This window comes from Anopheles gambiae, chromosome 2, assembly GCF_943734735.2.
Source record: "Anopheles gambiae chromosome 2, idAnoGambNW_F1_1, whole genome shotgun sequence".
NCBI lineage: Eukaryota > Metazoa > Arthropoda > Insecta > Diptera > Culicidae > Anopheles > Anopheles gambiae.
This window is the reverse complement of record NC_064601.1, coordinates 58155873-58168368: the sequence shown is the minus strand read 5'-3', so window position 1 is coordinate 58168368 and position 12496 is coordinate 58155873. Positions and strand designations below refer to the sequence as shown.

The following is a 12496-nucleotide window of genomic DNA, read 5'->3' as shown; positions in this document are numbered from 1 at the left end:
TAGCATAAACTCTACGTTACATTCTTATAGCCATATGGGATATTTTTATATCTCATATAATTTCAGAGAAACAACCAATAATATCGTGAAATTTGTTTATTTCATTGAGTGATTTTGATAATTAGCAAAAAATAGATAATGCTCTGATTCTAAAGGAGTTTGATAAGTAAATGACAAAATGGTTTGATATCATAGAACTTGATGTCACTAAATATTTTCTTCTATTCTTTTCTAAATACTTTAAATTTTGCTGTTGTAATTTAAGTTAAGTTATTGTATCTAACTGCGACATTTTATTGTTAACAAATAGATACATATTCAGCACTGCGTGTGCAAATGCGGATGCGAATTATTGTGACTATCGGATATAACATATGCAGATACAAAATATCGGATACAATACAGCGTAATCGATACCTACAAGGCCCTACGGGAGCCTTCTATCATCATTTACTATACGCTCGTAATTCAAATGTTTGCCAGTGTAAAACATATTTTCATTAGTGATCTGCGTGTAGCGTTATTCTATTAATGCTTTTATCAACCATAAAGCCTTCAACTTTTCACATGTTATTGAAAAATGACATGTTGTTTTGAATATTTTAAAGTTATTAATTTTTTTTTTTTTTTTTGCAACTAGTATCTAATAAAAGTTCTTGCAATGATGACATTTGAAATAATTTCTACCGATTCGGATTTGTTGTTGTTGTGCTGACTATGCTGACAAAAAAAAAAATGCTACTTTCATACTTACTTACTACTTCATACTGTCATTTATTACTAAGGTATAAATAATAGTTGCAACTTTATCATGGGATGGTTTTAGTATACAGTTTAATTACAACGTAAATAATTTAATTCGTCTACCAAAATTTGTTAATAATATTATCAAACGGTTTGCTTGTTTTTTGTTGTAATTATTACTTATCGCGCTCTAACCAATCACAATGGGTCAAACGTGTACCGTTTACCATCAGTTTACGATAAAGCCTACGAGATCAACCAACAAACAAATCTCAATGTTTAATATTGGAATAGACAAATATAAATGATCATGTCATGTACGATCGATATTTGCTCCAACTACCTGGCAGATTTTAGAGCCAGAGTATATCGAATTAAGATCTCGATTCCAGATTACTATGATTATGATTGCCAATAGCACGAGTGATGGAGTAGGTGTCTATTGTTTATGATTTTTATGCCGCTTCTGAAGAAGGCGTATGAGGGCGGTTTTGATTTCACTATCATCATTTCTACCATCATCGGTACCATCGCCGTCTAAGATGTATAATCGTGACTTAACAAAGTGTCTGTTCAAATAACATTTGCACAGCTTTAGTCAATTTATAGATACTTTAGTGTCCGGATCGGCAAGATTTATGATTTTCATTCCAAGCTATGTATATTATCAATCGACTCTGATGCCTTCCATGCATTTTGTTCTAAAACGGAGTAGGTATGTTGTACTTAAAAAGGAGTGATATAAGAGATTTTCTTATAGGGCCATGTTTTTTCCGTAATGAAGAAGCTGATGATAAAAATTTTGATTAATATCGTCGATTATAAACACGTCTTGGGTTATCGATAGTACTGTTGCTAGAGGTTTCCATTTGGTATTATTGAACTTTCATACATTCTAGGCTGCGCTACATCGAGTGGTTGATCTTTCTAATATTCATTTCGTATCGTAAAATGCATATACAAAACGGCAAAATATGAAAAGAAGATGATTGATTAAAATGAACAACCATACGAAGTTTTCATTGCTAACCGCTGCAATTCGTGGCTACTCTCGTTAACCACGCAATACAATACTGCATACGAAATGTTAGTATTTTTGCCTTCTCATAAGATCAATGGTTGAATCATGAAATATGGAGAATCCATTTTGATTTATGATGTTTGATGGTTTATTAATTGACAGTAGGGTTCAGTGAGTTATTCACTAGACAGACTTGCTGTTCACGAACGGAATGGAAACTCCATGCACTTTCTATGCACTGCTTAACCATTGCTCTGCCAAAATCGACTTTGATGCAGCTCCAGCGAATGCGCATCGTTTCTTCCTAAATTATGATGCGTACACACCACTATGGTGGTATCCTTCCTCTCGTATTGTCGTGAAAATTCATTATATCTCCGCACTTAATTTATGAACGTTACACAGGATATTACGTAATGGACGCATATTTTATTGTATCGGATTAAATTAAACATTGTTCGATCGATAATAAATGGTATTCTATACACTATTAAACCGCTGCAAGTAACATCGAAATCTTCAATTTACTGCTATATTTTAGAACTCTCTGCATAATAGTGCTAAGAGGTGGTCGATGTAACAATGCATCAATCTGGTATCGTTCAAGTTCTATGAGACGCTAGAACTATGAGAAGCTGGTGACTATGAACACCACAATCTTGAAACCTTTCTATACCCAATGAAGGTTCGAATTTTCCTGAGGCTAGGTTTATAATCAAAGGCCAACATGATGCCAATATTCCATACGCTCGTAGCCAATTAAGGGCTTCTGTATTGTTTATCCGAGGCACCGCATAAGCAAAGTTCGTTCAGAATTAGCGCTTGTGGCTTTAGTGTTATTGTAATCATTGTTCTGAGACCTCACTAGGATTGGAGATTGTGTCGGAAAATATTGCTCTAGTTGTGCAGTATCTTAATCCATGCACCTCGAAATCATTCTATTCACCAGTTCTTCTTCTTATTCTATTTTACGTAACAAACTAGACAGTCATGTCGGTCTATTCAGGCATTTGGAAATTATTGGTATGCACCACGCACCCGGATAATCAGTCTTTGCTATGAGAAGATGGCCCATGCGAGGCTTGAACCAACGCCGGACCTAGTTGCATAACATAATCTTATAGTAAAACTTTAACTATAAAGCAAAACAAAACTTCGCAGTAAAAATTTAAACAAATAAATTTATTTGTTTGAACATTTCAATTCATTTGATATGCTATAATTTTTGCTTTTTTATATAATATTATTGTAACTGTTAATGGCTGGTTTTCCGATACTAGCCGGCTTTTGTTACATTTGACAGCTGAAATCATTTCAACACTCTATACAACACTACACGACAAACAACGCCACAGATTTTTAGTTTGGATTATTTCAGCCTGAAAAATATGTGCATGGGTTTGTGCGGTTCATTGGAGACTCGATCAGGTTAGCTCATCAATGACTGATTTAAGTTGCTGAAGCATACACATAGTGTCAAAAAAGGTAAAAAATTATTTAGTTTTGTATTAAAAAATCATTGCAATTACTCTAACCCATTTCAAACAGATATAGGACAACAAAACAAGACTTATCTTTGTTTGTACAGTAGAATGTTGATTATCCAGGCAGCTCGGGACCTGACGGTTACCGGTTAATCGATTTCCACGGATAACAGTCCATGCAATGTCAAATTCATATTTTTTTTATTCTTAGGTTTTAATAAAAGTTAGCGTTAAAGCAATCGATTATTCAATAGTATGATATGTTTTTAATCATGATTTCTTTTCAAGAGAATTTCATTTTTATTATTGAAAATCATTTTTCTGGTTTTTTGTGTTCAACCTCCGCTGTTAAATCGGTGCTTTCGCAATTTATTTATAACATGTAACTGGATAGTAGCTCCTTCTAGAATAAGTCCTTCTGGTAAGAAGAGGAACTAAATGGGACCAGTCCGGCATCCTGGAAGCCACCGTCGCTCTTATATTAAATAACCCATACTTCATTATTGTTTTCATTATTGGTATTGTTAAAGTATGACTTTCACTCCATATACTAGTTCGTAATATGTTTCCTTGTAAATCCTTTTGGGACGATATATCATAAATATCACATGCAACATTTTCTGTTGGGTGTGGGTTTGCGAACAACTTGAAACCAATTAGATTTATGAAACATGGTTTCTTCAAATAAATATTTTGAATTGAAACATTAGTAGATAAGTGGTCCATGTACAAGAATAAATCATATTTTAACAAGGATAAGAACTTCTTAATGCTAAAATTGTTATAATGTTTCTTTATATGTTGTTATAAAGAAAGCTGATAGTATTTATGATTATTCTTTTGAAAATTGAAACTTTAAATTAAATATAAAACATGCAGGCGAAATAAAAAAAAATATTTCAATTATGTGTGAATACGAAAAATTAAGAAGCATTGCTACTTATAGCCAAATACTAGTCTCAAATGTGTTAACCCAGTATGAATTGTATAGAATAAACAAACTACATTATTTTACCTTAAAATGAAATGGTTTTTAATGATCACTTGTCAAAATTGAAATAAGTTATTCACTGTTACAAGAAATATTAAAATAAAAATATTAATAAAAATTGTTTTACGTGCTTTTGTCATTGATTAATTGAATTTTTCCTCCAAACTACTTAGTAGTGCAAAATATAAAGATAAATGATATTTGGTTGCCATGGTTTAAACTATAACAAATGTCTGTCTAACATGAGGTAAAATACTTCTTCATGTTAAAATTGATTTTATCAAATGTATATATTTTTTGACATTCATATTGTTCATGATCTTGCAGTCCTTTGAACAATCTACATACGCTAGCAGCCGCTTATTTCATAATGTGTTCTTAGCATGAACAGAAACTTGAAACGCGTCATGTTCTATAAGAATAATCGCATAGCAGAGAGACCATTTTTAAGTGATCGTAGTACAATTTGTTGCACAAAGTAGCAGTGGAGGGAAGAATTTCAGGATTGAGACCATAACGGACATGTAGTTAAGTCATGTAAGTCAATGACTGTATCACGAGACCACGCTTTTTTCAGAATCTTATTATACGTTATATGTTTCAGCCGGTCTCGTGGTACAATCGTCAACTCGTACGACTAGCAACATGCCTGTCCTAGGTTCAAACCCCAAATAAGCCGAGCCCCTATACGTAGGACTGGCCATCCTGCGACTGGCAAATCAAATAAGTCATTGAAAGTTAAACCCCACAAGTAATGGTACAGACAGACCTGAAGCGACCTCGGTTGCTGTGCCATAGGAGTAAAAGTAAAAGAAATATTATGTTTGAAACTTGAAAAAGGCCAAAATATAATCAGAATCCTTATAGTACGTTTTTTAAGGTATATAAAACATAGTACGCATTTAAATCGCCAATGTCACTGTAACAAGACATATCGGTTTCGATGCACTGTTTAGTTGGAGGCATTGTTAACCATGGGAAGATACTGAAAAAAATCAAATAGTCAGATGGTGCACAATGACGGTCATTGCCCAGCTATAAGAATGTCTTCAATTCGTGATTTCAATTTCATGTTCTTGTTACATCTTCGCTGAATTTTCATGTTTCGCCAACCCATGTTAAATTTTATGTATCAATACTAACGCTATTTAAAGTGAAACTAAAATTTCAACAGCTTAAAATATAATTATTGCCTTGATCCACATTTCAAACAAACCATACAGCTGTTTATTTTTTTAGTTTCGTTACAACAAGTTTTACATTGCTTCAACAGTTGTTGAAGTTTTATGCTGTTCATTCCAGAATAGCTCTCCTTCATTAGTATATATATATATATATATATATATATATATATATATATATATATATATATATATATATATATATATATATATATATATATATATATATATATATATATATATATATATATATATATATATATATATATATATATATATATATAATAAACTGCAACATATATGTACTGTGTGCATATATATTAATAAATGTGTGTGTGTGCACGGATGTTTTATTTTAACCGCTAAAGTTTCACTTTCAACATAAATAGACTAGTCTGATATGCTCATTTTGTTAAACATATTTAAATTTGGATAAATAACTCCTGAATTGATGATTTATTGATCAGTAGTTTTATTTTGAATCATCGCTATCATGAACAATTCAGTTATCACAGTTTTTCAGTAAGTGCATGTGTGTATGTGCATAAAATTGTGTATGGGGATGCTGATTCTGCGCAATAATTTATGAGCACAGGCGTGATCATGTTCCTTGATCTTTCTCGGAGCAGTTTAATGGTTTGGCTGATGTTTCAGTTCTCCGTCCTCGCCTTCATCATCTAAGGAGGAGCTTCGGAAACGTTGGAAAACAGGCTACAATGCTGGGTCATGATTACACTTTGCTCTCTTTTTCTTCAGTTATTGCCTCGGCTGTCTTAAAACATTTTTCGTTTCTTCTTCTTGCCCTATTCTGTTTCGGCACTTTGCGTGTCTACTTTTTTTACTTGGATGCTGTTGACTTCGTTATGAAGTACAGGCAAGGCTTATCGTTTTTCGTTTCATTTTGCGTCCATTCCACCATTAGTTGAACCTCATCTGACGAAACAACGATGTCGTAGTACAATCGTTCCTTTCTTTCGCTGATCTGTTCTTGTTTAAGATCCAAATAACCTTAATGTAAACGTTTTGGATGTGCATGCATGTGTGTGTTCGCTTATGCGATCAGGTTCTGTTTTTCTTTGTTTGAAGGGGATTCGAAACGAAAAATCCCATGGCTCAAATACAAGCTTAAATTATCTCTATATCTACCTTGGGTTACTCTGTCATGCTGTCAAACCAAGAAGCAACCGTTCGATATTTTTAGGACCAAACATTCCAAAATAGACTTGTCTAAGCTAAAATCTAGTCCCCTTAATTATAATGTTAACATCCCTTCCACGGTAGAATGATCTCCGCACATATTTGATCTCCGAGCCTGGCTCCGGTTCTTTTTGATGATGCTCCTACCATTGAAATCAGGTCGGAAACCAAATCTATCCACACATTCTAGAATTGGCTTTCCCACAGATGTCTTCATGAATAAATAGCAATAGGAGGTTTGGAGTCCAAAATTTCTTGCATATTCTTGTTGGTTTACTTCAATTCAGAGAAAATATGAAGTTTCTTTTTTCGTGAAAGATACATATTATACTAGTACAAAAGGAAAATATAATAGTAATAATAATTATAAAAAATAAATAATAACAAATAATACAAATAATAATATATATAAATAATAAATCTAATTAAAAATAATTGTACTTTAATCTGTGATTTTTTTTACTTTACTTTGTTAATGAAATGTGGCTGTGCGTATGGAATCACATAGCTAGTTTATCAGCCACTTTCCCAAACTGGATAGAATTAGCGAAATATGGAATTGATTGTCAAATGACATAAAATGTAGGTTTCATTTAATATTTTTAGAATTATTTGCAATATAGTTCATATTACAGAGCAGGACACTCATGAAATAAATTAAAGCAATCATTGTATCCAGGCAACTGCATACTCGTTCCTCTTCAACCGAGTTTAAGAAAGCGGTTTAATATTTTAGTTTAAATATTAACCTATTCTGCCCCGATTACCTATTACTAACTGTCTAATGCTATTGGTGGTTTTATGTATGCGATATTATCTTTCACGGAGGGTCTAATTTTCGACATCAACGTGATATGACATTGCTATTTTACTCATTTTTAGGTCAGTAGTTATATTTTGACAGTGCGATAATTTGGATTCGCTGGTCAAAATCCGAATGCAGAGCTACGGAAAAGATTTCTGAGGAGTAAACTCAAAAGTGCCCATGATGGATTGCCAGGAATATTTCAGTGTGCTAGGTCAGCAAGAAAATCTAAAAGGGAAAGGATAGATCGCAGTTCATTTCCTGCTCCTGTTTCTCAAAATGCCCATTTATGATTCACTGTTCAACCTATTTGCGGGTATTCAAAGCATGACGGGCATGTTGATTGGCCCACCTCCACAACACATGATATTATTCTTTCAAGTTCAACTCATTATCTTTACAATTTTGCGTCAATCCAAACAAAATCACTGTGGAATCTATGATTAAATTATTTCTATTTGAATTCAAATTATGGTATACTCACATGAATCAGACGAAACTGAACCACAGTAAATAGATAAAATTATTGGAATATTTATACTGCATGAATTTAACTGCTCAAACCCCTCAAAAAATTATTGGCAATTAAGTAATGAAATGTGGGGCAAATAAATATACAGGTGCAAACCGAACGGAGATTAAATTAAAACAAAAATACGAATTTGTATTCAAATTTCTTATTCTGTTACATTGTAGAATATATTTATCATGTTCTATTACATTTATCCCATTTCATTTTGTTTTTGTTGCACATAATTCATACATTTTATAATATTCCTAAATTTGTTCTTTATATGTTTGATAATCTCTGCTTTCCTTCAAACATTTGTTAATATTATTTGTCGTTTTAGTTTGGGTGTTCATCATTGGGTGTTCAAATACCACTACATTTAAATAGCATCTATGTAAAATAGAAGTGAATGGATTGTAAGATATGTTCACTATGGACTATATAGACCATTTTTACAATTCAGTTGCCCTGCATTGTGTGCGGCAGAAACACCGCTGGTCGAGTAGCAAAAAAATGAATATTGAGTTGCATGCCTTGCGATTTAAGAAAGTTTCCAACATTTTTTACATATATTGTAGTCTCCATAATACTTATTTTAGCATTCACAGAATTCGTAATAAACCAAACACATTCCCCTTATATGATTGCTCCAGAACATGGTTTTCTGGTTATTAGCTGATTGTCCGTTACTTTATGAATGTTTCAACTAAGCCCAAGAATATTAACATCAAGATTTCATTTACTTAAATGGGCGTTAAAGTTCGTTTCTTTGTAGCTCTCTCATTTAAGTAAATTTAATGAAAAGACTGTCTTGTTCACGAGAATAATATTGTTCACGATGGTTTGTTTTTGTGTTTCTTTTCTTGCTTAGGTGCAAATGGATTACGAAGAAGAGGACGCCAAACTTACACAAGATACCAAACGCTGGAATTGGAGAAAGAGTTCCACACTAACCACTACCTGACCCGTCGACGCCGGATTGAAATGGCACATGCTCTATGTCTAACAGAGCGACAGATCAAAATTTGGTTTCAAAACCGCCGAATGAAGCTAAAGAAGGAAATTCAAGCCATCAAGGAGCTAAACGAGCAAGAAAAACAGGCTCAGGCTCAAAAAGCAGCCGCTGCAGCAGCTGCAGCGGCTGCGTTACACGAGCAAAACTAGGGGTTACACCAACAACACACCAATCACAGTAGTGCAAGTAATTATTTATACTAAAGAATAAATTCCGGTCAAATCAGGAAACAGATCAATATGACATAACAGATTGATTGTTTGTTCTTTATTTCATCATATAATACAGGTAGGCATAATATATCCATTTTGTTTGGTTGTGTAGCCTCAGAGGCACTACAATATTTTTTAAACTGTTGTATAAGTTTTTTGCAATCTTAAAGACTGTTTATCTGTTCCCAGTGTTTATCTTCTTTGGCAGGGATTATTTTAAATTCATTCTCCTATCCTGTTCACCAAACTTTTTCTTATTAAATCCTTTAATATGTTATTTTGCTTTCAATGGGTTGTGCCGATGATAAATACTAAAACATAGGAAAACAAGCTAATTTTGTGTTTAGGTAGGTTTCTTTCGGCATTTACGGTGAATGGTGGTGGTGAAATGGTGAACCTAAAAAAAAATCCTAAGACCGATTACTCGACATCCTAATGGGTAGACACATTCTTCTTCTTGTTCTCATTTTTCACAACAATTATTGGCCGTCTAAACCAACCATAGTCACTAATGAGCTCGCCTATTTGGGAATAATTCGTGTACCCATAGCATTGCACTCAGTACCACATATGGAGGTTTCGGTCAATACGGGAATTCAAGACATGACGGACATGTTGTTAAGTCGTGAGATTTGACGACTGTGCTAGAGTACCGATAGGCAAACATGTTTACGAATACTTTTTCAATCCCATTTCCTATCTCTAATCCTAAATCAAACATATAGGTTAAAGACCATTCCTAGTGTCCAAATCATGTTTCCATATTGTTGTGGCTATGATGCTGTTGAGCACGACTAATGGCATGTATGTCACACATTGTAATATAGGCACGTGGCGACAGTAACACAATATATACGATACAGAAAGAACAAGAACTGCATAACAGTAAGCTGAAAACAATACACAGCTCTAAATTATCAATGTACAAAATTCAATCAGTCTACAATTTAAAAAACTGCGCAAGGCAGGAAACAATTTAGTCGAAACCAATACATATAAGAAAGGAATCTCATTCATATAATTGCTATACGAATGAATCTAAAGAAAACTTCAGCAGGATGTAAATCATTATATTCATTTGTCAACTGCAAAAAATATCCAAAGTATGTCGATAACTGTAAAAATTGCTACACAAAGCTGTTTGAAAAGAAAATTCTAGGATCCCGCTTTTTAAAATACTTTTTTCTGAACCGAAAAGAAACTAGTAATATGTTTTCGTTTGTGATGCAACACGCTGCAATATTATTAAACTATATCAAATAACTGAACTCTAATATAATATGATATAGTTCTTTCGTATATGTTCCATTGATTTTAATCTTTACTTAGAGCGATTTTTAGTATTTAATTAATTACGCGTACGAATATCATACCAACTGCGTACGAATATCGTAGCAGTAAGTAAAATAATTTAGTTTGGTTTTCCATAAAAAAGGCTAGGAATAAAACCAACACATGTAAAAAACACACATTAGAATGGGTGACTTAGACAAATGTTTGAAATGATCTGTAATGTTGGTTTGTTATTTATTTTGAATATTGTAGCTGTACTTTCAGCCATTTTCTCAAGTAGTTTTTACTATGTTGTCTATTTAAATCAGTTGTTTTACAATTTTTGCGATTTTTGTGTTGTATATACAGAAACATTAAAAAATATTTTGCCGGAACAGACTGTTTTTTTATTAATCTTTTCCATTACTCTTCCTCAATTCGTACTTATCCGGTTCTCAGTGTATTATGACTCCAACGCGAATGTCCTTTTGAATTTGTTTTACGTCATTCAATACCGATGTACTTATTTATTACCATTTTTATAAAAAGAAATCTAATTTAACTATAAACCAACATCTTCAAAAATTTAGTTTATCGTCATGTCCAAGCAACGGCTGGCATTTGATCAACCTTATTGCTCACTTATATTGGCTGGAAGTGATTTCGACATTCATTTTGCGGTGAAATGAAACACAACATGAAATGGTTACTCAACGTATACTTTAAAATAAATCTTATACAGAATTCCCGGAAATAGACATCCATTTGATACATGTTGCTGTTCTGTGGTTCTTCTGATGAGAACGAGTTGCATAACATTGTGAGGAATGTACAGGAGAGAGGGAACCAAAAAATATCTAGGACGGAAATACGTAACTGTAGATTTAATGAACACTTTCGAAAAGAAACTTATAATTAATGAAACAAGCAAACCTAGTTTCGGTTAGTGATGTTAATTTCGCCCAAGAGAATAAATGAGTTGAACAAGCGAATAAAAACGATACACGTGGTTGCTGAGAGTGTTGAATTCCTTCGAGGAAAGAATTTAAATGCTAGTTTAACCTAGCGCAAAAAAAAACGTTTGAAAGGGTTTGTACGCACAATTTCTTCTCAAAAAAAGCCTGCAAACAAAACATTGAATGTATACGTAACTAATTCGTAAGGAGATCTTGTATTTAAATAAGAATTATTAATATGGATTAGAAAACAAAACAACGCGCAACAGCAAACAAATTTAGAAAAATAGAACAGTGGAAGAAGTCAACAAATGGCAGAATTAAAAACTAAACGATAAATTAAAATGTGGAATGCAACACCCGTCTAACAACCAGTGAAAAATATTATAATAAAAGGTTTAGTTTGTGCTTTTCCAATACGAGTAATTAAGTGAATTAAGTAAACTACAAGTCCCAAAGTAGAGTACATGTGACCACTAAATAAATAATTTATCATTGCTTTATTGAGTCTTCACGTAAAATCGCGATAAGCAAAATCACACTGTCACGAATAGATCAAAAATTCGAAAGAGCAAAGAGGCAGTATTTTGCCAATAGTTTAAGTAACTAAATTTGAGCAGTTCGATGCAATGCACACGCTGTTCGATAACTATTAGAAGTACAACTGCAAGAAGCTCAAACTGTACACGAGGAGAAGAAAACAAAAAGAGAAAAAAATATTTTCTCTCGCCAGATCTGGGTGGAAACATAAAAACTACCTAAAGCAAACGAAAAGTTTTTAAAGATGACAAAGAGAGTCATACTTTTAAAAACATACCGAAAGCAATTTGTCAGATTTGTCAGAAAATAAATGAATCGATTACAACAGAAAATTATCCCGCATTTTGTTACACTATTTGATGTTCTTTCTTATAGATTCTGGAGATTTTAATACAAGTGAGTAATCGAAATGTCATGGTCATGGTTTTGTTAAACTGAATTTATTACTTTCAATTTAAATTATCGATTGAGAATGAATGTGACATTTCATTTTTAGGAACGGTTTTATTGATAAAACTTTTGTTAGTTTCAATAGTGACGCCACGCTTTTTCTATTTTCTTTGTTTT

General features: G+C 32.9%; 1 protein-coding gene across 4 annotated transcripts in view; it reads left to right on the top strand.

Annotated features, from left to right (window-relative positions):
* Positions 1-12264, top strand: part of LOC1272724 (homeobox protein abdominal-A homolog) — a 115572-nt gene extending 103308 nt beyond the window's left edge. For all 4 annotated transcript variants that reach the window (XM_061650853.1, XM_061650852.1, XM_311624.4 and 1 more), the window contains one exon: positions 8806-12264. In XM_061650853.1, the coding sequence (XP_061506837.1) occupies positions 8806-9098 (293 nt within the window). In that variant the 3' untranslated portion in view covers positions 9099-12264. The remainder of the gene's footprint in view (positions 1-8805) is intronic.
* Positions 12265-12496: the final 232 nt, after the last annotated feature.